Consider the following 25548-nt stretch of genomic DNA (forward strand, 5'->3'; position numbering starts at 1 on the left):
GGGTGTTAGAAGCCCTTTGGATACTTTGAAATTATGAAGCACACAAAAACATTCTTTTGGTCGCTGAGATCACTCCTCAACTACTACGTGTTTAATTGCTCGGCACAGGCCACTTAATAATGGAAAATCCAAATTCCTGGCAGTAGGTGTTAATCATTAACAGTGACAGGCCTTCGTACAGTGGTTCAAAGACAGGTGCACGCACCCAGTGCACAGAGACAGACACACAGAGATAAGAAGCCAGGAATCTGGGGAGGAACCGGTATCTATGGAGGCTACAGTTTACTGAATAACACAGAGCACGGCCAAGTCACTGACCATTAATTCCAAGTCTGACGCCTCCTACCTTAAGCAATCAGTGAACAAGAAAGGGAGATAGAGCACGTCTACTGTGCTTTTGACTCCATCAAAAAAGATGCAATTAGAAACCTTGGGGGAAAAAATAAAGGACTATATATTCTTTAATTGTAAATCAAAGGCTCACAAGATACCATAAATGCTGTACTTCAAAAAGCACTGCACAGAAATCACGTAAAAAGAAAAAGAAAAGATACCACTAGAACGAAAATGAATCCAAAGAACAACAAAGAAACTACTTTTAAGACTTCAAAATGGAGAAAGAGGAGCCATCCATTCTTTTCTTTTTTTTTTTAACATCCTTATTGGAGTATAATTGCTTTACAATGGCGTGTTAGTTTCTGCTGTACAACAAAGCGAATCAGCTGTACAGATACATATGTTCCCGAGTCATCCATTCTTGAAGCATGCTTTTTTTGATTTTTACACCGCATATGATAAGAATGAACTCACTGAATGTGCCTCTATCCTACAGTTTCATAAATAATTATCAAGAATTAAAAATAAGAGTTTAAAATAATAATAGTTATTAATAACATTGCTTCCACACTTAAAATTCTGTGATTTCAAGTCTTATCCTTCCTCCAAGTCCTCTCCCATTCCCAAATGTTTTTACTTTGGTTATTAAACATCTAATTTTAGAATTCCCGAAAACCATTTGGGGAGGTGTATAAAAACAAAACAAAACAAAAAACAGACTCTTTCCTCTGTCATTTTAAGTCAACGAAATGTATTAAAGTATCTAAAAGACATATGAACAATATCACTGACAGTAATCCTTCAAAGAACTGCAGGATTTAAAAAGTAACGCGCTCAGTCCTTTTCCAGTATGACTACGGCTCACAGCCCCGTTTCCCAAACGCCTGGGCCGGGGATGGGGAGGGCGGTGCTGTTGGGAGCCTGCCCGGCTTCCAGCAAAGCCACAGCTTCCTCTGCTGTCAGGCTAGCACTGTTAGCGCCTGTGAAGTGGCGCACAGGCTCTGAGCCCCGGGGGGGGGGCCTCACTCGTGCAAGCCCACACCACCCCGAGGGACCGAGACAGCATCTCTGTGACACTTCACTGTGGGAGGCGCTGGCAGAACGGTCTTGGTCAGCAAGTGGCAGAGCCCCAAGCCCAACGAGACAGCCTGGCTGGAGCCCTCGGTCTGAACCACTTCTCTAGACTGCTGGAGATTCCGGCATTCCGCTAAAGACGGAATATAACGAGGGGGCAGGGCCGGCCATAGGTTTGTAGACGTCCATACAGTCACCCCTGCGGTCTGCCTGAACTCCTGGAGGGCAGGGAGCAGAACAGCTGAAGCAGAGTCCACTGCGCTGTGGACCACCAGCTCAGCTCCAAGTGCTGGCAAGTTGTTGACTCAGAGACCAGATAGATCTTCATCCCTGGAGCATTCAGCCGAGAGGTCCTCCTACTTCTGGTTCTTCTGAAAACAACCTGAAACACAGTTCCTCCCTCCAAGGTCCTTCTAGCACCGAGGACAGCCCTGCGCTCCCCGCCCCTTTCTGTGTTCACTTCTCTTCTCTGTAGGCTCAGATGTGCAGGCTCCTCTCCCGCCTTCCTGGCCGTCCACCTGGGGAAGCTCTTTAAAACATGGTGCCTATAATCAAACGTGATGCTCAGGATAAGATCTGAAGAGACTCAAACGGGACTGACTATTTTTTATTATATGAACTCTATGTACTTATCAGTGGGGTCAGGGTCTAAGGTTGCATTTGCCAGTTTTGAATTTTTAAACCCACAAAATACTGAAAAATCTAAGGAAGAGAGTGAATTACCTATAAGTCTGCTATTTGAAAAATATGGCTTACCAAAAAAAAAAAAGAAAGAAAAAAAGGATTTTAGCAGCTCACAGATTTCTCCCTAACCTTTATTTTTAATTTTAACTTAGTTAAAATTATGAAATATTTAAAATATACTACGATTAGAGAGAATAGCAAATACCCATGCACTTACTATCAACACCTAATAGATGCGAAATTTTTACCATATCTGTTTCAGGTCTGTTAAAGTCCTAGGCGCATCATATCTAATCCCATCCCCTCCCTCTTCAGATCTGCTGTCCTTAAGTTGGTCTGTATCCTTCCCCTGTCTATACTTTCAGTCTTTTTGTACATTTGAATAATATTATTGTTTTTTTTTAAAGTACTTGATCCATCACTACCATTTTCTTTTTGTTTTTAATTAATTAACATTTATTTATTTAGGCTGCGTTGGGTCTTCGTTGCTGCACACAGGCGCTCTCTAGTTGCAGCGAGCGGGGGCTACTCTTCGTCGTGGTGCGCGGGCTTCTCATCGCGGTGGCTTCTCTTGTTGCAGAGCATGGGCTCTAGGTGCGCGGGCTTCAGCAATTGTGGCTCGCGGGATGTCATGGAGCACAGGCCTAGTTGCTCTGCGGCATATGGGATCTTCCCGGACTAGGGCTCGAACCCGTGTCCCCTAGGTTGGCAGGCGGATTCTTTTTTTTTTGCGGTACGCGGGCCTCTCACTGCTGCGGCCTCTCCCGTTGCGGAGCACAGGCTCCGGACGCGCAGGCTCAGCGGCCATGGCTCACGGGCCCAGCCGCTCCGCGGCATGTGGGATCTTCCCGGACCAGGGCACGAACCCGTGTCGCCTGCATTGGCAGGCGGACTCTCAACCACTGCGCCACCAGGGAAGTCCCTGAATAGTATTGTTTTATGTGGTTTTATAAATTTACATAATGTGATTATCCTTCTGCAACTGCTTTTTCTGCCCAGTATTATGCCTGAGACTTACTCATGTTGAAACATACAGCTGGAGTTTACTTATCTTAAGTACTGTACAGATTTCCACTATATGAATATACAGTCGTTTAGGCACCTATTCCCCTATTAATGGATATTGGGGTTGTTTCCAGTTTTTCACTATTACAAACAATACTTCAGAGTGAATGACCTTAACCTCCTTGTGCATAACGTGTGGGAGTTTCTCAAGATTATATAACCAGAAGTTAAACAGCTGAGTCGTCTGCCTCTTTCATAGCATAAGATTCAAAGAAGGACTCATGGCATTTATCCAATTTTAAATTCCCTTTTCACTTAAAAATATGACAATAAAATAATAATTGCTAATATCTCTTACCTATTAAAATACATATTAGGAACATGTTAAGAAACTTTACTTAGGTATTTATTGTATTTACTGAATGTCTACCATGGGCCAAGTACTTTGTTCAGTGCTGTGGATGAACACGACCAAGAATGAAACAGTATAGTTCCCGAACTTAACCAGCAGAAAAGGCAGACCAAGGACACATAAAGACGCAGATAATAATAAAGTATGACTCAGTGTGGGCATGATAAGGGAGGCGCAGGACACTGTGACACACTTTACGTGGTACGAGAGGATAAGGGAAGGGAGCTCTGGGAGCCTGAGAATGAAGAAGCAGCACCTGTGAGGAGGGGATAAAAGCCAGGGCGGGGTCGGAGGAAAGAATATACATGAAGGCTGGAAGTCAGGAGCGTGGCGTTAAGGGAACTTGAAGGAATTCAGTCTGGCTGGAGAAAAAGTGAGGTTCAACATGGAAGGACAAGGAAGTTAATGAGGAAAAGGGATTGGCCACTGAAGTGAGGTGGGCCTGATTTGCGTTTTAGAAGGCTCACTGGTGGCGGCGAGGGGCTCAGTTAGGGGAGCAAGGCTGGATGCGAGGCACCCGGGTAGGATGCTGCTGCAGTACTGCAGGTGATGAGTGGGGACAACAGGGGTCAGGGGAGTGAATTACCACTGAAGGTCTCTGTCACAGAGAAGACCACATCTTCAAGACCTTTGAGACTGGGTACCTAAGAGAACAGTAATCTCATTACTACACAAAGGAAGCAGACGCAGGGAAGGCAGAGGTTGGTTGGAAAGTGTTGCCAGTACATCAAGCCCCCTTTTAAAACCCGTCAACAAGATCCAAATCCCGAGCCTGGCCGGCAAGGACCACGCAAGGATACACAGGCTGCCACGTCCATCTGCGTATCCCAGCGCTCTAACACGCTTCCCAGCACACAGCAGACATTTAATACGTTTGCTGGAAGGAAATTCTAACGCTGGAACTCAGAAAAATGTCCCCAAAGACAAGCTCTTAAACTGTATTTTTTTTCCAGTGAACAATTTGCCCTTTGGGGAATACCTATGACATACATTGTATTCGTTCCCAATTCAGCCTGATAACAGAAGCAAGTTGCTCACGGATAGAATCTGGGCATATGATATCTTGGCTTCGCGCACAGAAGTATAGACACTAGCTCAAGGAATGTTTATACATATGTATTCAAACCACATCTCTTCAGGCCCTCCTTTACCCTTTCCTCTGCCCTTAGGTTGGCTATAGGCCTTCAGCATTACTGTCAACGTGAGAGTCTAGTGACATAAAGGAGAGCCATACTACATAAGTCAAGGTAATTTAACATGGGAGAAGGACTCAGCTATGTCATAATCCCATGTTTCCATGACGTACACTGGAATAAGCAAATGGACTCCTTATTTAGCAAAGCATTACTGCCTACTGAAAAAGAATTCTATTTTAGAATCACAAATATATGAGGTATAAAAGTTCCTTTCTGGACAATTACATGGCTTTGTAAAGGTTATCAATAACCTGCAATGTTGTATTTTAGCCCAGACATTTGTTGCCAAGTACAAGAAGTTAACCTACTGAACAATTATACACCTCAGACAACCGGAATAAACCTTGAGTCATCAGAATGCTCAAGTACTACAAAACTATCTTCTAAGAAGTAAATACTGCCTAATACTTACTATGCGTGAAGCGTAGTACCATGCCCTGACCTTGGGGGCTTCAGTGACTGCTGACAGTCAGCTGTCACCAGGAGCTCACTGTACAACTACCTGCCTTCCAATCAGGTGTGCTTCTGCTTCTCCTACTTCACACTTTGTATGTGGTTAATATATACGTAGCTTCAGCACATTTAACATTCAGGTTTATTGTCTTTCTTCTTCTTAAAATACATAAACCAACCAGAGCTTCACTCATCATATTAAGAAATTCAAAAATTACACAATTTCCCAGCTTCTCCAACAAAGCAACGCCTTGGAGATAAAGGGGTGGGGGGGAAGGAGGAGGGACTGGTATAAAAGAAGCTTTAAAAGACCTAACTGAAAACATGAAGCCCTCGTTTAAATCCTGATTGGCACCAACCAACTGGAAGAAGACATCTTTGAGGCAAACTGTGACATTTGGGTATGGAGTATCACACGGTATCCAGGAATTACTTATTTTTTTAAGATAATAATGGCAAGAAAGATATTTTAAAAATTCCTACCAGTTAGAGATGCATACTGAAGCATTTAAAGGTAAAATGACGAGAGTCTAGGTTTTAAGTTAAAATACTGCAGTTAAAAAAAATGATAATGGGAAAAAGAAATGAACAAAGTGACAAAATACTGACAATTATTGAAGCTGGTTAATGTATACTAAGTGTTTAGTATGCCACTCTCTCTCCTTTTTAAAAAATTTTTTTACGTTTGAAAATTCCTCTATTGTTTTCCAATTATATGTTTTGAGTACAGTTCTGTTTCGTTTTGTTTTGCCTGGAAGGAAAGAATCAACAAGTCCGAAAATATTTTAACATAATGCTGACAGTGGTTCTTGACTCAGGTTTTCCACAATCTCCGTAAGCGTGAGCACATTATGCAATTAATATATATCACTCACCTTTTCCTTTGTTCTCAACTCATCAAACATCTGTTGAATTTCCAGCTTCCAGTCATCTTGCATGGAATGAAAAGATTCTTGAGGCATTTCAGTCATAACTGCCTTTTCAATTGCAGTCAATTGTTCAAGAATTAAGGCAAATGATGGACGAATATGAGGGTCCTGTTGCCAGCATTCTAAAATAAACAAGAACCACAGTAAGTCCATTTCTCAGCGTAGTTCAGATTATCAGCCCATGTTGACTGTGTCTGCTGAAGATTTTAAACATCAATTGATAATGATTTTGCAAATTTTATTTTATACAGTGTCTGTGTCGGCAGCCTGTGTAATAATTACTATTAGACGAGGCTCTTGTATTCTGCATTATTTGACATTAGTATGTGGATGTGTGTTTTCTCTGCCTTACCATGTACCATGAACTCTGTCCACCTAAGCTGCCCTGGCCACATGACTTACAGATACAGAGTTCTATAACTCAACCCAAGAAAACCAAAGTCTCTAAAATGGTACAGTCACAAGAGAGGTTCTAAGAAATAGTCTAATAAGTAAGGTAACTTGCTGCTTACAAAAAGAGTTACTTAACAATTTTTTAAAAATAAGATCAAAATAGATAAGGTCATGGCAAAACCATGCCAGTTAAGACTGTAAAACATTTCTGATCATTAGGTAGAATTAAAAATAGCACATATGGAGCCAGTTCAATATTGTCTTTGAACTCTGCTAGTGTATTTGATGAAAAGTTTATTACCATTCAACTGAATTTTGTATAAATGAGTCACTAGATTGTTTTTAAGTTACTTAGTTCATCAAAACTTTACCTGACATCTTAGATCGAAGACATGGCTTCTAATTCTTAAAATAGTATAATCTAAAATCGACTGAAAATTAGAATCACAGAAGATACCTTTTTGGTTTAAAAAATATACAGATATTCTAATGAGCAATTCCCCCTCACCCCCACAGACACACAAAAACAGAGATGCCCAAATACCTTTCATGAGCTTGGCAAACGGCTCAGGGCAGGTGGAAGGAATGGGCAAAGTGAGCTTATTGACTGCCACCCCGTAGGCCACAGCAAGACCGTCAATGCCACGATAGGGGACCTCTCCCGTGAGCAGTTCCCACAGCACCACTCCATAGCTGGAAAGCAGAGTTTTCATAAAGTTAAACGGGGTCTTTTCCTCATGACACAGTTGGCGGGAGAAACGTATCAGAGCCTTCATCCAGCCCCTAACGAGAACCTTCTCTTCCAACAAAGCCCATATGGACCCTTATCCCAACACGAGGGGCGGGTTCTTCCAGTTAACATTCCAGACACGTGCAAATACACTCCTTCCCGAAATCGGTTATGCCTTCATTACAGGAAATGAAACTACTTAACGGATAGGAAAGCTTAGGAGCAGTACACGGTTGAATTAAACAGGGTCCAGAAGCAGGACACACTTGAAGAGCAATGTGGTTGTTCCGATGTCTGTCTTTCTGTCTCAGTTTTTCCACACCTATTGAGGATCTTCAGGACACTGAAGATTCCAGCCCCATATGACGCACCACAGGACTGAAATCGAATCATGCTACTTTTTTTTTTTTAAAGATTTTTTTGATGTGGACCATTTTTAACGTCTTTATTGAGTTTGTTACAGTATTGCTTCTGTTTTATGCTTTGGTTTTTTGGCCTCGAGGCATGTGGGAATCTTAGCTCCACAACCAGGGATCGAACCCACACCTCCTGCATTGGAAGGCCGAGTCTTAACCACTGGACCGCCAGGGAAGTCCCATGCTAACTGTTTTAAAATAGGTTTTTGAAATTGTTTCTTTCTGCCCCTCCCTTTCTATTTAGGAGATGTGTTACTAATGTTTCCACCTAATGCCTAATAGTAACGGACAAAGAAATCCTGTGGGTTTTCCTGAGCCTGCTGGGAGGACATAACAGGTCTTCTTTGAAATGGAGGAAGGTGAAGTGAAAGGAGAATAAACAAAGAACAACTGCAGCTGCCATGCTCTCCAAAGCATCAGCAGATGTGATGCAGGTTCACTGCTGCTTCAGTTTAAGGGCAAATGCGATTACACACAAGAACGAGAAAACACACAGTATAAAAGGATCTCTAAGTGAACTTTTAAAATGAAGCTAGAAGACCAAATTTCAGTATACGCCTATACTAGACAGTCTCAGACACCCCAGTTCAAGGCAATACAGAGGAGCACAGAAATAAGCCTTGTACATCATATACGTTTATTCTCTTCTACAAAACCAGTCAGAACCTTGGCTTTCCTTTATCTTCTTCAAAACACAAAGTGCACTCCAATTATCTTTTGACATAAAACATCGGTCACTCCTGACACTCACTTGACTTTAAATTAAAACACATAAGCATATAAGTAACAGTTATATTTGCTTTATTTTTAAGCTCTGTTAACATAACTAGTATGGTCCTATTTACTTTTCTGATCTTTTAAAACTTCATTCGCTTTAAGTTAAAAAAAGAGCTTGAAATTTAAAGAAGTAACTTAATTCTCATTTCATATGCCTAAGGAAAGGCAAAACAGCTCAGAATAACCCCCCAAAACCCACATCATTTAAATTTGCTTTGGAACTGATTTCTGAGTCTCATTTGATTATCTCCCGATCTTAAGAGATGTGGGGATTCACAGCATCACAGATACAATAAGCCCTCCGTGAAGAAGACCTGGCCTGCAACAGGCGTCTCTGGAGCCCAGGTGGTCACCCTGGCCATCATCACTTCACTTTCAGACCTCTCTACTAGTGCCCAGTGGACTCTGCACTACATACTGAAAACATTCAGAAAAGGAAGGCAGAAACAACAGAACGTGCCCTGAATTCAAAGGGGCCTCAGGGATCCTCCCACTGATGTTCCACGGCCCTAAAAGCAGGGGCGCTTCCATCCTGAGGTCCCTGAGCCCAGGGCTCCCTCTCCAGCAGGGGGCGCAGCAGGGCATCACTGAAAGACAACTGGACCTAGAAGCGGCACACCTGAGGCTGAGCTGTGGGACCACTACTACCTGTTGCCTATGTCTCCACTCACACGGCCCTGAAGCCGATCTTGAATCATTGATAAAGTATCAGCGACATTTCCTCTGCCATCTCAAAAGCACTGTTTTATGTTTTGTTAAAAAAGGAATACATAATGCAGAACCTGTAAATTATATAATGCTATAACTATTAGCAATTAAGGTGCAACCAGGATTTTTCAAAGGCTATCTGCTTAGTATCTTGAAAATTATCTATGGTATGGTGCATTAGCGAGACACATTCTTAATTTCAAGAGTAAGTAAACTGAACTCATAGATCAATCAACAAAACTCATCTCAGTGCAGGGGACCAAAAATTATTAGAATAACTGAAAACTGAATAACTTCAAAGAAACTTCCTTGCTATTCTCCTTAGCAAATAACAAAATTAAAACCAACAATAACAACATAACTTTGCCTCTTGGAAGTTTCAGAGAATGAATAATTCAGGATAGGTCATTTTTCCAGAGAGAGGTATTCTGGTAAAAAACAATGTGAAAAAAAAGGGAGCTATTCTGATGGGACAATTTTTAAAGTGTAATGCATATTTTTCTGCTCTCTGAAACTGGGTGGGATATAGTATAAAAAGCCCTCTCCTGGGGACTTCCCTGGTGGCGCAGTGGTTAAGAATCCGCCTGCCAATGCAGGGCACATGGGTTCGAGCCCTGGTCCGGGAAGATCCCACATGCCACAGAGCAACTAAGCCCGCGTGCCCCAGCTACTGAGCCTGAGCTCTAGAGCCCATGAGCCATAACTACTGAAGCCCATATGCCTAGAGCCCGTGCTCCTCAACAAGAGAAGCCACCGCAATGAGAAGCCCACGCACCACAACGAAGAGTAGCCCCCGCTTGCCGCAACTAGAGAGCGCCTGTGTGCAGCAACGAAGACCCAACGCAGCCAATAATACATAAATAAATTTATTAAAAAAAAAAAAAAAAGCCCTCTTCTGAGCATACAAGTAGCCTAATGATTAAGGGCTGTGGTAGCAGGAACATGGCTCTTAGGCCAGGGACCAGAGTCTGCTACTCACTCACTAGTTTTACAACCCTGAGGAAATTTCTAAACCTCTCAGTGCCTTGGGTATGTACTCTGTGAAACTGGGGTAATCACGGGAGACATTGCAAAAGTTCAATGATAGCATCTATCAAAGTTACCTCGTAGGGTAGTAACTGGTAAGGAGGAAGTGGGGCGAGAGAGGATGATCACTAAATACACCAGTATATATAGCAGCCCCCAGCACCACAGACCAGAGCCATGCTTCTTGAATGCAATTATTTCTATGGGAATATTATGAAGGAGGTTCTAAAGCAAAGGTCTGTGCAGTTCAGAGGGACAGCCTTCCCTGCCTTCTGCATCCTGACATCTAGGACTCTGCTGGGCTTTAATATATGCATGCGTTCTGAAGATGTGTGTGGACGTTGGCTCCACAACCAGGTGGTTCTGGAAGCCAGCAGATTCCAGTCCTTTTCATAGCGTTTCATGCTTTCGTTTGCTCCTAGCGCCCACTCTGTTCTCAGCGGCCTTTTTTTTTTTTTTTTAACCAGTTTGGCACCCCTCTCCCCTCTTCTGCTTAGATGCTTCTACTGAAAATCAGATAACCGAGCTCATATAATTGAGAAATAGAAATGAACAGATTTTGAGGGAAGGCCTCTCTCCATGAGTGTCTGGACTTCAAGACCCATATTCTGGCTGATTTTAGAAATCTGTTTTTTCTTACTTTTGATTCTATGTTTACAGCAGGTGAGGTCGCTCTAAAGCATTTATATAGATTGTACAGCGTTCGTATAGCTTATAGTTACAGAGTTTATTTTAAAAGGCACACATAGTAAAATGGTTACAGTCTTAATTATTCCAAATGTAAAACTGATTTATATTTTATTAGTTTTCAGAGTCTTGATGTATAATTTCTTAAAATAATCACCTATTTGACTGAAGTATTTTGGCATTACGTGGTCAGAAAATTATTGTGATTAAGTCAAGGAAAACACATGGAATATTTTATAAAGACACACGTGGCTCAGTCTCCACCAGCAGAGTGTAAGTCATTAAGTCAGGGGTGAGGCACAAGCTTCTGTGTTTTTCAAAACGGCCCTAAGACACTATAGAACCCCTGGCACAGGTGAAAAATTTCTTAACAGTCATAAGCAGAACAATTAAATTAGAAGCCTGTATTTATACACTGCTGGTGGGAACGAGAACTGGTGGAAAACAGTCTGGCAGTTCCTCAAATGATTAACCATATAATTACCATGCGGCCCAGCAATTTCACTCCCAGGTGGAAACCCAAGAGAAATGAAAACTCATGTCCTCACAAAAACTTCTTCATAAATGTTCAGAGCAGCATTATTCAGAATTAGCCAAAATGTGGAAACAACCCACGTGCCACCGACTGATAAACGAATAAGCAAAATGTGGTATCATCCACCCAATGGAATATTATTCCGCAATAAATAAGAATGAAATTCTGATACGTTCTATGACATGAACCTTGAAAATACGCTAATTGAAAAGCCAGTGGCAGAGGACCGCCTATTATTTGATTCCATTTATAGGAAATGTCCAGAATAAGCAAATCTAAAGATACAAAATGTAGAGTAGTGCTTGCCTTGGCTGGGAGGGAAGGAGTGTTGGGGTGATGGCCAAGGGGTACATGGTTTCTTCTTTGGATTATGAAAATGTCCTAAACTGACTGTGCTGATGAAGGTAAAGGCCATGGAATTGTAGAGTTTAAATGGGTGAACTGTATGATGTGTGAACTGTATCTCAATAAAGCCGTTAAAAAAACAACAGAAAAATCCTGGAACTTTAATACTAGTCACACAGCATTTTATGAGCATTAAATGAAGGCAAGTAAGCTCCTGGTGCATTGTAACTATAAACAGAGTGACTTTTCTCTGTTGTTCTGGTAGGGATGGTGTCTTTACCCCCTGATGAGACACAGCCGAATGGAAAATCCAGCTAACCTGGGATTCCATTTTGGTTCAGTTCTCCATCCTCAAACCAGAAGCTTTAATCTTTAGATAATGCAAGCCATAAAATGAAGGAGGTTATCTAAATTTTTTTCTCAAACTCCTTCCATGCTAATATTCTGTCTGTGAGTCATGAGGAATCAAAATTTTTGCTTAAAGTGAAATTTATGTTTATTTACCAACAGGCCTTACAAAACAGCATTACTGTTTACTCAAGTTATGACCAGTTTTAATCAAACCTCAGATTTAACAAGTTTCTCTTATCAAAGGGAAGTCATAGGACAATCAAAATCTCAAGTTACCCATTCTGTTGTGATTACAACAATCTTGATCCAAACCACAAAACCTTCTTCAAAAAGGCCCATACGGATCTTCCTCAACTTACAATGGGGTTACGTCTGGATAAATCCTTCGTAAGTTGAAAATATCATAAGCTGAAAACGCATTTGATGCACCTAAACTACTTGAACCCTTAGCCTGGTCTTTCTTAAAAGTGCTCAGGGGCTTTCCTGGTGGCGCAGTTGTTAACAGTCTGCCTGCCAATGCAGGGGACACGTGTTCGTGCCCCGGTCCGGGAAGATCCCACATGCCGCAGAGTAGCTGGGCCCGTGAGCCATGGTCGCTGAGTGTGCACGTCCAGAGCCTGTGCTCCGCAACGGGAGAGGCCACAACAGTGAGAGGCCCACGTACCACAAAAAAAAAAAAAAAAAAAAAAAAAAAGTGCTCAGAACACTTACATTAGCCTGCAGTTGGGCAAAATCATCTAACACAAAGCCTATTTTATAATAAAGTGTTGAATATCTCATGGAATTGATTGCATACAATACCAAAAGTGAAAAACAGAATGGCTGTCTGGGTCCAAAATGGTTGTAAGTGTATCAGTTGCTTCCCCTCGTGATGGCGGGGCTGACCGGGAGCTGCAGCTCACTGCCTCCGCCCAGCCTCACGAGAGAGGACTGGACCACGTATCACTAGCCTGGGACAGATCCCAGTGCCCAATCCCAAGCACGGTTTCTAGAGAATGCACATTGCTTCTGTGCCATTGTAACATCAAAAAAACCTGTTAAGTCAAACCACTGCAGACTGGGGACTATCTGTATGGTTATGCTCAGAATTACTGAATATCTGGGGACTCAGGTAAAGGATGTGTAGCAACCAGCTTCTGCAGACACCTGCAAAAACAAAATGTGTGGTGCTTACTCACCTCCAGATGTCACTTCCCTTGGAGAACAAAGAGGACTTGATGACTTCCGGAGCCATCCAGGCATAGGTGCCTGCTGCGCTCATCCTGGTGGTCCTGTGCCACTCTCTTGCTAACCCAAAATCTGTAATCTTCAACGTCTTATTGCAGACGTCATCATGCTCTATCTTCTCCAGCAGCAATACTGAAGAAGAAAATCAAAGGTGCAATACTTTCATATTTTTATAATTTTTCAGTTACAATTTTTCTTTGGCTTTTAAAACACAATCTTCACTGCAGTTGGCAGAGTACTGAGAACGAACCTACATTTTACCATTTTATCTTACTTACATCTTGTTTTTCATAACCTTTAGTGGGTCGTTTGTGCCTAAAGTTACAAGTTTAAAAAAAATCCACAGGGCCCCCCTGGTGGCGCAGTGGTTGAGAGTCCGCCTGCCGATGCAGGGGACGTGGGTTCGTGCCCCGGTCCGGGAAGATCCCACATGCCGCGGAGCGGCTGGGCCCGTGAGCCACGGCCGCTGAGCCTGCACGTCTGGAGCCTGTGCTCCGCAACGGGAGAGGCCACAATAGTGAGAGGCCCGCGTACCGCAAAAAAAAAATCCACAGACACAGTACAGCTTTAGCACTCTTTATGAGAAATTAAATGATTTCTAGGGGCAATAAACATTTACTGAGATATCACAGGTAGAATCAGAAGTCTGTGAAAGTTTACCTGATAGGAAGAAAATATTTACATTGTTTTTCTTCCAAGAAATTAGGTCCTGATCTAAATGCAGTCTTTTCTACTGAATGCTTCCGAGAGTACTGCAAATAGATGGCATATTACCATAAATTATTATTATTGAAGATTATCTTATGTTAAATTGCTTATAGATATGTTAACTCATGAAGGTATTTTATGAGATATGATTGCTTTACCAAAGATTGAAATGCAGCAAAAAGTTAAAACTTCAGAGAAACATTATCCAGTTGCTGGTTTCCCCAGCCCCCAGCCTCCTGACAAAATACAGAACGCCCAAGAGCAGCTTTCAGGAACCGAGCTGATGCCGGGACTGCACTGAGCTCTCTGTGCAGCAGGAGCTAAAACAACGGAGCTTCCCATCACTGCCCACCTGCACCCGCCTGCCCCGCCCTTCCCGGGGCCTTGGGTTCCTCTCTCCACTGGTTGACTTCTCTGCCTATAACGAAGCAGAAATGTCTCCCCGGTTTTCCATGAGGCTCTAATGCAGCTCCATATCCACGCTACTCCTTCCCATTTGCTACAGAAGGAATGGTTTAAACCTACTGTTTTTTTCTAACTTATCTCCTCACTCCTTCCTTAAAACCCAGCCTTCCAACCTGCAGCGCAGTTGTTCTAGTTCAACTGAATGCCCCGCAGATGGCCCGTCTCCACTTCCCTGCCACCATGTGACTTCTGGCTTCACTGTCCCAAACCTGAATTCCAATCGTTCTCACTGGACTGGGTGCTGTCCCTCTCTCCTCTCTCGCCCACATGCCACCCCGAGCAGATTCATCTTCCTATAGTGTCGTGGCATCCTTTTATTTTTTTAAACCTCTCATGAATAAACTACCGATACATGTCACAACAGGGATGAATCTGAAAACCATTCCGCTAAGAGAAAGAAGCCACACATGAAAGGTTATGTACTATGATCCCGTATGACATCCTGGAAGAGGGACAGAAATCAGACCAGCGGTTTCTGGAGGCTGAGGGGAAAGGTCTGACGGCAGCGCTACACGGGAGAGTTTTTCCGGGTGATGCGAATTCTCTCTTGGTGGTGGTGGTTACAGGATTATATGCATTTGTCAAAGCTCATCAAACTGAACGCCCTCGGGGGGGGTGTGAATTTTTATATAAATTATACCTCAATAAACCTGCATTAAAAAAAAAAATTCCATGGTTCCCCATAACTCAGGGAGAAGGTTCACACACTCCAAAACCTGGGCAATCACAGCCCCTAGATTCGCACAGCAACCTACACTTCAAACTACGCCCCGTGCCTCTACGGACGAGCTTGCTCTGCTCAAGGCAGGCCGGCTGCTCATCCAGCCCAAACGATACCTGCTCAGCGACACCTTCCAAATACCCCCAAGCCGGGAACCATCACCTCCTCCACCCTCCCGTGAGCTCTGTGTTTCTGTGACAGTTCTACGAGGCACCAGGTACCAGACTGTGTGCTTTCATCAGACTCCTCCACTGCTGTTAGCTCTGAGACAGTGAGTATGTTAAGTGTGAAACAGGGGGCGTACAAGTGAGGGAGAGAGAGTGTGTGTGTGTAGGCGGTGAGATGGCAGGGAGAGGAAGACAATGGTGAGAGAGGCGTGCAATTCACGCTCACCCACGCGCACCCACTCTGTGTCGCGTCTGATTCAGCGCAGGTGCTTAGTGTTTGCAGGTGAAATTAACAAAAGGGGCCCATTCTTATGTCTGTCCTTTGCCCATGCCACTTCCTACCTAATAGAAGTAAGAACCAAGTCCTAAGAGTCACCAGCCATCGTCAGTATCCACTATATTCCTTGTACTTCACAAGTGCTATTTCATTCAAGCCTCACAAAAATCCCAAGAGACAGGTCTTCATTATCAGAGGATAGATAATTCGTACTGAAAAAAATTCAGCAACACTGAATCCAATTGAACAGTAATCCAAACTTCAGTTAACAGAATATATGTCTATGGGGCGGGGGAGAGTTGTTATTCGGGTTTCACCTTGAAAAATAACATAAAAATCAGTTTATTTTATTCTTTATTTAACAACATTTTTGTCATCGTTGCAACTATGCACTAACTCTTAGAAGGACAAAAACGAACAAGTGTGGGAGGTTTCTTAGACTAAATTATCCAGACAAAATTGGAGACTAGCATAAGACACTTCATGTTTGATCTGTGGAATGTGATCTTAAGGGGGACCACTTGCCCAAATGTTATAGGAATAATGAGCGTTGACTGAGCACATTCTGTCTGTCAGGTACACTTACAGGTATTTTAATCAGATAATCCCCACCACAGTGCTATAGGTGGATATTATTAATCATCTGTACTTGACAGATGAGGAAACTGAGACACAGAGATGTTGAGTAATCCATCCAAGGTCACGCAGCTGAGGCGCAGTGCCACTCAAGCAGTCTGACCCCTGGGTCCGTGGTCCTAACTACTGCCTGCATTGCTCAGGTGACAGTTTTATCAATTTTTCACAAGCGATTTCTTTATCCTTTGGAAAGCTCTCTGTATGCAGCTGCCCATGCTCTTCCTTTCTGATTTCCTGCCACTGGATATCTGATCTAAGTGGAGGCGCTGTGGCATAGTGATGGAAGCATGCACTCCAGGGCCAGACTGCTCGGTTTGGACTCTGTGCTTCTGCTTCCTTGCCTGTCATGGGAATTATGACAGGACATACATCATAACGTTGTAGAGAGGAGGAAATGAATACATGTAAAGTGCTCAGAACAAGGTCTGAGATGCAGTAAGCATTTTGTAAGGATGACACATACGTATACCTACACACACCCTTTATTGATGGGTTTGAAAGTGTGTTTAGCAAACCTTCAAAATCACTTTCACGGATGTCAGGAAATCCTATCACTTTGCAAGGCCTGAAATTTCACTTTGCAATAGATTCACATTCGTATCATCAATTTAGACAGTCACAGAAGTCACAGAGTTAATGCAACTGGAGAGAACCAACAGGAGACAGCTAAGTGGGGACTTCTTATAAGTCGCCAATACTGAATAAATACCGCTGTGTTGTGATATTCCTTTCCCCAAGCGATCTTCTAACTGTAAGACTTGGAGAGCAAGCACCTCCTTCTATCCCCCAATCACCTAACGCAGCACCTTCTACATCAAATGGCCAATGGAATAGTTTCTATTAATAATTATCACCAGTTCTAAGAAGATTATTGCCTACCATTTATTAATCCTCTTCTATGTAGAGCTGTTTCCACTCACATAATATCTCATTGGATCCTCATGCCATTCTATGAAATGGAAATTACAGTCTCCAGTTCACAGTTCAGAAATGTTATCCCAGATCATACGGCTACAATACAGGGCCACGCTTCAGATCCCACCTGCATGACTATCTTTCCAGTCTTCGTGCTACATATAAAGCTACCAGTTATGAAAAGGGGGCAGAACAACCAGAAATTTCATTTTGTTAATTTTTGAATTTTCCTTCCTTCCATTCAGTTTAAGGAATATTTATTTCTCAGTCCTGATGCCTCATGAATATCGAGAAAAATAAATATTTAATCCTTTAAAACCCTATATACTTAAACCACAGAAACAAAAAATAACAGATAGATTAGCTACTTCATCAGCTGTATTACATTTTTCCCCCTTATAATACATACTAATTTCACTTTTAAACAATGATATCCTTACCACCAAAAAAGACTCCAAATTAATGATCAAGATGGCTTGCAGTTCTATAAAACTTTGTTTTCCAAGACACTTTCACATACATGATCTCCTCCTTCTGAAAAACACCCAAATTAGGAAGGCATGAGGAAGCACTGATTAAAATGGGCATTAAAACCACGCTGTGTCCCCAGGCCCCAAGTAAGGCCTGGCAGCCCTTAAGGAACAAAAAGCTCAGAAAGGCAACTCTAAAATAAATACAAACGGAACTCCCAGCGAGAACTAAAAGCTAAATATTTTAAATTGATCGCATTTCTCAAGCAATGCCGCGGCAGAATGCGGTATTAGCAGCCTTTGCGTCGCGGTCTTTAAAACACCTGCCCTCACCCGGAGTCCAAAGTTTCCACGGGAGCTTTCAACTAACAGAAAACAAGTTAAAATAACACTCTGAACGTCAAAAGTTTAGAGTTCCATGAAAGGCCCATTGTTCTGGATTCTATTTCAGAGGTGTTCAGCAGAATTCCTCAAATTCCTTATCTTTGGGGCAAAGTGACCGAAACCAGAAATAGCCAGTGTCCCGACAGGTCACGTGACCGGGCACCTGGCCAGGTTTCAGCCGAGGACAGGCTGGCAGTGCTTCCGCCTCCTGACCTCACCAGGAAGAGGACCTCCGGGAATGACCATGCTCAGAGGGGCACATCCACCTTCTGGGCCACAGAAATGGTCAATTCTCCTCAGCGACCTAGCGACCAGTGTTTCAGCCCCCGGCTTGTGCCACGTCCGTAAAGATTTTTGACCCCCGTCAGCCCCATTCTGTAACAATCAGCCTCTACAGCTTGTGTTCTGTCTACTTATTCAACCATGAGGCACTCGATTTTTCCGGTTCCTTTGAAGTTTCACTGTGGAATTTTCCGAATTATAGTATATAATGTATATTTTAAAAAGCAATTACAATGTGTCCATTCTATTTCCTCAACATTTATGGGAGTGCTGGTCCAAATTCCACTTGAGTCAAATAGGTTCATTTTAATTAACCTTTAACTAGGAATATGTTATCAAAAAAAAAAAAGGTTATAAGAAAGAAATCAGTTGAGAAAAGCAACAATGTGAAAGAGTATACTAACAAAACACCTGTGTCTCAGTCTAAGACAGGAAGGTTACCCTGTGAATTTCAACTCTGAAAACAATCAACCATTCATTTACAGGGGAAAAAAATGATAACTTTCTAAGTGTACCAAATAGCACCGATTTTCCTCACATTTCTTCCGTCTGTTCCCGCACCTACACCACTCATCTGCTCACCAGTCTCTGGAGGCCTTCATCCTGATCTTCAAGTCCCTTCTCAACCTCGTTCTCCATGATCTTTTCAGCTCTTCCTGGACTCTCCGAAAAAAACCCTACACTCTACGATTCTGTGTATTAAAAGCCACTTCTAAGAAACACAGCATTGTGTCAGTGTCTCTGAGCTCCTGGTGCCTGCTGCATGGACCGCCTTCCCCTTGCATCCTCCGCAAAACCATACCTGGCCTCATTTCCCACGGAAGCAACCGGGCACCAGCCCTGGATTCGCTGCACTGCAGCACTAACTGTGAGACTGCCTTCAAGTCCATTGGCCTTTGGAATCTCATTTTCTCCTTCTAGTAAAAACAAAACAAAACAAACAACAGAAAACAAAATGTGCAGCTTTGTCACTGTCTCCCTGTTCCAATATTACATGAGCCTGTAGATATCAACACCATGTCCCCCTGGGTGCCTTCCTCATAACCTCACTAGAAGTTCTCTGCATTTCTAACGCACTTAAACCTGTGCCACTCCCATCACTACACTTAAACACTGCCTTATCTCACTTGCGGGTCTCACCTCTCTAACTAAATTGTAAGCAACTGGAGGAAAGAATTTGCACCCGATTAATATTTGTTTAATATTGGTTTATTTCTACTGCACAGCATCTACCTTTTGGTTTTTTTTTTGCTTTTTTTTTTTGCGGTACGCAGGCCTCTCACTGTTGTGGCCTCTCCTGTTGCGGAGCACAGGCTCCGGACGCGGAGGCTCAGCGGCCATGGCTCATGGGCCCAGCCACTCCGCGGCATGTGGGATCTTCCCGGACCGGGGCACGAACCCACATCCCCTGCATCGGCAGGCGGGCTCTCAACCACTGCACCACCAGGGAAGCCCCATCTACCATTTTTATACACTCAATAAACAGTTGTTACATGAGTGAGTGACTACTGGAAGGAGAAGAATGAGCAGGAAGAAGATGAATTAGTATAAGCCTTTCCATGTCAAGTCAGCTACTGATTATAGAAAACCGACTCACCTGTGCCCTCAACAGTGCAGACTGTTTTAGAAATAATGACAACAAAGCAGTTATTTGGATATTGATCCATCAGCAGTGACTGACACAGCTGATCATTCTTCCCTGAATCACATCCTTCTCTGGCTCCCCAGCATCACAACATTCCCCCGTTTTCACTCCTTTTCTAGTTGCTCCTTCTTCTGGTTCCTTCCTGTCTCCGGGGCCTCTAATTGATGGTGACCCTCCAGGACTCAGTCCCTGACCTCTGGTCTTTCCTATGAGCACTCAGTCCCCAGATAATCTCAGCCAATCTCAGGGCTTTCACGCCACAGACATGCTGCCAACTCCCAAGTGATCGCCTCCACCCTGGTTCTCCGTCTGTTCTCAAAACTGCAGCCGTGTGATCTGCTACAATGGCACTCAGAGCCTGGGCCTCAGCCCAAACCTCTCCAGTGGCTGACGAGACCCTGCGTGGTCTGACCCCCTTCTGACTCCCTGGTGCCCTGTGACCCCCTTTCATGATTCTCCTGTCACACCGGCCTCCTGCTCTGGGGAGCAATTTCCGTTCCCTCTACGAAGGTTTGTCTCCCCAGAGGACCCACTTTCCCACTTCTTCAGGTGTTGCTTCCTTTGCTGGAAGGCCTTCCTCAGCCATACACTCTAAGCCGTCAACGCCTCACCCCAACATTTTCACCCTCCTTTCAACTTTTAGTTTTTCTACTGAGCACTTACCACCCTCCACCATACTGCATCTTGCACCATTTCCGCTTTAATGTCCGCGTTGCCCGCTGGCATGTAAATTCCACGAGGGGAGGAATTTGCTTCTGCTTTGCTCACCACTGACCACCCAGAGCCTGGAGCGTCCCTGGCACGTAGTACACGGTCACCAAATAACCGTGATGTGAATGAATGAGTCAGCTCGCTAAACACAAGGAGAGAGACTTCTGCAAAGTCCAGAGAGACGCGGCCAGCTAAAACACAGCTTCACGTTGCTCTTAACACCAAAAGCAAACGCCGCGGTACAAACCTTTTCATGGACACACACAACACACAGTTTTAATGAGAAAACTTCCTACATTTCATTGCGTGAAAATCTAGCTCTCTATTTCTGTCAGCGGAGTATTTTCAATATTTTGTCAAGGTATGGAACAAAGTAAACTGATGAGGGAGGAATCTTCCATAACATGCTCCATTAACATATTAGTAAACGGAAAGTAATGTAGTTGATGTTAGAGTCAGTATCTGCAGAAAACCTGAAACAAAATAACTCCTGAAAGTCAATTAAGCCAACAATCACTCAAACATCCTATATACAATCAAGATACTTCCCCCAAACGGCAAGTGATTTGCTCTTTTTCAAAGAGCGTAAAAAAATGTCCTAGTAGTGAACTCTGGTAGTGAAACAGTTACAACTGGTAACTCAGTACCTCCTGCCTTCTCCCTGACCCTCAATTTATCAACCCAAGTTACAAGTAGACCTGCCAAAGCGTGCAGATGGCAGTACTCCCTAAAGGAACAAAGCTCAGGCCTGTTTCCTTGTGCCACTGGCTGGCCTGGATCAAGTGAGTCAGATGAACTAAAAGACTCTCACACCCAACCAAGATGAACAGATGCATGACCACGTGGCACTATATTTTGCAGAATGAATAATAATAAAGTCCTTGGGTTACAAAGAATTGTAGAAAACTTTCAGGTACCAAGGAGTTCACACACACACAAATCAGGAAACATTTAAAGCCCTCAGAGAGCTTCCAAACCATTTGTAAAAATGAGTATAGTCACCAGCTTACATTTAGGTTGCATCTTACAGTTTATTAAATACTTTGACAAATACCAGGGGTCAGCAAACTATATCTTATGGGCCAAATAGGAGACTTAAAGAGTTGCAAAAGAGACTAGATGGTCTGCAAAGCAATCATATTTATCATTTATCATCTGGACCTGCAGGGGAAAGTGTGGTGATGCCAGGCATATACTCTCTCACTGATCCTCACATCACCCTATTCAGAAAGTCGGGGCCCATGAGCCCATGGCTGGAGAGTAGTAGAGTCAGAGCCCAAATCTTAGATGCCACAATAGCACCATTTGTCCCCCCAGGTCAGTGGGACAAATGCTTGGATAATCCTTTCCCCAGAGACACAAGCCCCGAATAAGCCACCCGTACCCTCACTTAGTGCCTACTGTGACCCAGCCATCCAATGCCACCAGACAGTTCACTGGATGTGGGATACAGTGTGTGGCCATGGTGGAATTTCTATACCAACCCAGAGAACCATGAGAACGGACCCACACATCTGGTCCCTTGGACAGCAGCTTCCAAACTTGGCTCTGCACCTGAATCACCCAAAAGCTTTTTAAAAAAATATCTTGCTGCATCCCAAGCTCCGGATGGATTGATGGAAGCACAGGGTAAGGTTTGTATTAAAGCAACTTAGTAAAACATTAATGGTAGAATCTAGGTGGTGAGTACACAAGTGTTTACTTAAAAGCTCCTTCAACTCTGTATAGTCCAAGATTTTGAAAATAAAATGTTAGAAAAAAATTCATTGCTTGTTCCCAACTAAGGCAACCAAATCAGAATATCCGAAAGTGAGACAGAGAATTTTATTTTTAGAAGTTTATGGGGAGCTTCTGATGCTACATTAGGTGTGGGAGCAACTACTCTGGAGTGCCATTCTCCATCAGCAGAACGGGCCATCTGGCCTAGGGGTTCTCAAAGTATGGTCCTGGGACCCGGAGCAGCCCTAAGGTGGCGACAGATTAAATGCAGAAGCAGATGTGAATGTTCATCTGTCTTCCTTTATGTCATCAAAGTGAGCTTCAAAAGAGTAAAGCAATGCCACTCTCCTCACTAAATTTGTTTTGGAAAATAAGGGTTTCCCCCTACATTAACATGTAACGGATCTATCGTTACTTTTATATTAAATACCTTTAGATTTATCATTTTAAATTTCTAATATGGTAAATATCAATAGCTAGAACCCACATCAACAAAAGCTCTTTGGGGTTCTGAGAACAAGCATCTGAGAACTGGTAACCAAGTTCTGGGATTAGAGGCCCTGGATTCAATTCTCTGACAAGTGGAGTGACCCTGATCAAGTCAATTAATCCCTGGCCTCAGTTTCTTCATCTGTAAAATGGGGATACTTAAAGTACCTACCTCAAAAGGTCGCTGTGAGGAATAAATGAGGATAAAGTTTGGACAATACCCAGCATCTAGTAAGCATTAAACAAATGTCAGCCATTGTTTCTGTTACTACTATTATTTACTTAAAGATAAAGCAATACTTGAAGAAGATGAATTTTTAAAAATAACTAAATTCATACTGATTCAGAGTCAGTTGTACAAATTTGTTTCAGTCTCCAAAATAAAACCAGCACAGTTGGCCCAGCCTCACCAGGAACCCTTCTTCTGGCCCCTAAAACTCCTTCATTCCACCTTCTGGGAGCCCTTCGAGTACCACAGAGGGTTTGGAGACAGTCACACTGAAATTTGGAGTTAATAGGAAATCTGGTCATTATCTTCTAACTCTGGCGCCTAAGTTCGTTCATTAAACAAACAGTGATTGTAAAAACTAGGCTCTGGTCATAAATGGGAGATAATTTATGCCAAACCAGTGTCCAAGTATTTTATTTTCTATTTCTGCCCTGATAGCCTATGATAGATACAGTCATAAAGCAAAGTATCCCAAGCTTATATGTTTTTCTTTGTAGATGTTTGTCTTAGAGCAGATCAGAGCACTTTCCTCCTCAGAACTGTCAATGGCTCGCTTCTGCTGTGAGACACTCCACACCTCTCAGTGTGGCATTCAAGGCCATGTTGTCTGGCCACTTGTTAAACGCCTGTCTCCTTCCCAACAAAAGCCCGTCTTGCTTTCTTTCTAGCCACACCTGACTCCTAACTGTCCCCTAAAAAAGCCACCTACTTTCACGCGGAATCTACCCAATTGCCTAGGAAGGGATAAAAAAATATTAAACAGATTTTCCCTGCAGTATCAGCAGTCAAGACTTTCAGGCTCAAGGAGGTTGTATCACTTGCCCAAGGTCACACAGCTTGTAGAGGAAGACACCAATATTCAAACCCAGGTCTGACTTCAAAGCCAAGGCTCCTTCCGGTGCTGCACTATTCTGGAAAAGTTCAACCCTCACAGGCTAGCGTGGGAAAGCAGGAATTACAGACGGCCTTCTGAAATGATGGAGATTTCCCCTCTCCTCTTTCCATTCCCATACTTTAATGCACTTGACAGTGACTACAAAGTGATCAGAGATGCACAGTGAAAGTGAGCATAACCCAGCACTAAATTATTGCCCCTCCTTTCAACTATAAGAAATAAAAAGTGGACTATTTATTTTTTAATATGCAAGCATAAAAATGGTAGGGGAAGATGCGGTGACCTGCTCTGCTTGCTCTTCTTTCAAGAATACATCTTTAGCCAATTCTGTTTCACCGGCTGATTAGCTCTCTGTCACCACTGCGCTCTCTGGACTGATCTCCCTGGACTCTTGGAATAGGAAGAGGCTGTGGTATGAAGCTGCACAGACAGGAGAAGGGAGAAGACGCATTTCTCTTAACTGATAGTAGCGTAATTAATAGCTCCTCCGGATCACTCTTAGGAGCTTTTTAAGCACCTTATCTGGAGATCACGTTGGCTATAATTTTCTCAAATAGCTCCTTTATTAACACTGCCCTAATGAGAGAAGCTAAAACAGAATTTAGGTTCCTTTTGTAGTTTGTTCTAGCAAAAGCTCTAAACTGCATTTCATAATAAGTATAACGATGTCTATTTATAGACTGTAGATGTCCTTGTAGATAATTATATAGATAATAATTACTCTCAGAGGGCTAAAAAAAAATCGGGATAAAAAGATGCTTAATCACAAATAAAAAGTACACAAATAAGCAGCTACCAAAGTCTCTGGCTCAGTTTGTCATGGAACGTTTATTTTCTGCTTTAAAAAAAAAAAAAGGTAGAACACAGTAAGCAACATTAGTAAGAAAGGAACCATAAATCATGCCATGCAATTTTCTTTCAGTCCTGAACTACACCAGAATAAACAAAACACTTAGGACTAAATTCTAATAATTCAAACCCCCTCAGCAATTCACATACTGTACCATTTTCTTTTCACTCCGTCCTGGTAACTTCCCTGAAAACCACTTCCATTGCTACCGCCCTCAGTCAAGTCAGTGTCTTCTCTGGCCTGGAGAACCTCCCCAGCCTTCACTCAGGCCAATTACTAGTTCATTCACCAGAGCGGCCAGGGTAATCTTGGAGACACAGACATCATCCTTCTGCCCTTCGCTCTCCACCCGTCACCATGCTTTCTTTTCTCTACAGCACTTCCTGATATTTTCATGACTGCCATCCAGCTTCCCTATCAGACTAAGCCCTGTGCTGGAGGGGACACTGTTTGCCATCTGCTTTGCCACTTGTGTCCCGGGGCCCAGAAGTGCCTGGTACAGGGTGGGCCCTCAAAATCTGTTGAATAAATGAGTTCCAGCTCATAATGATTTTTCTCTGCTCTGAGTGCATATAAAACTGGCCCTTTTCACAGTAACTCAAGGTTGCTCTGTCTGGCTCTCTAGTTGTGATATACAGATTTAGCAAAGCGTTTTCTATTTACTTTGCATCTGGGAGTGACAGGGCCTAGCATATTTAAAC

At 43.0% G+C, this 25548-nt stretch overlaps 1 protein-coding gene across 7 annotated transcripts in view; it reads right to left on the bottom strand.

Moving 5' to 3' along the window:
• Positions 1-25548, bottom strand: part of MAP3K21 (mitogen-activated protein kinase kinase kinase 21) — a 71247-nt gene that overhangs the window by 41810 nt on the left and 3889 nt on the right. For all 7 annotated transcript variants that reach the window (XR_004035803.2, XM_060286231.2, XM_060286233.2 and 4 more), the window contains exons 2-4: positions 13236-13416; positions 7027-7175; positions 6036-6211 (exon numbers count right to left, since the gene is read on the bottom strand). Coding sequence is in view for 6 of the 7 variants with exons in the window: in XM_060286231.2 (XP_060142214.1) it covers positions 6036-6211; positions 7027-7175; positions 13236-13416 (506 nt within the window). In the remaining variant the exon portion in view is untranslated. The remainder of the gene's footprint in view (positions 1-6035; positions 6212-7026; positions 7176-13235; positions 13417-25548) is intronic.

Source organism: Globicephala melas, chromosome 16 (assembly GCF_963455315.2).
Source record: "Globicephala melas chromosome 16, mGloMel1.2, whole genome shotgun sequence".
NCBI classification, from domain to species: Eukaryota; Metazoa; Chordata; class Mammalia; order Artiodactyla; family Delphinidae; genus Globicephala; species Globicephala melas.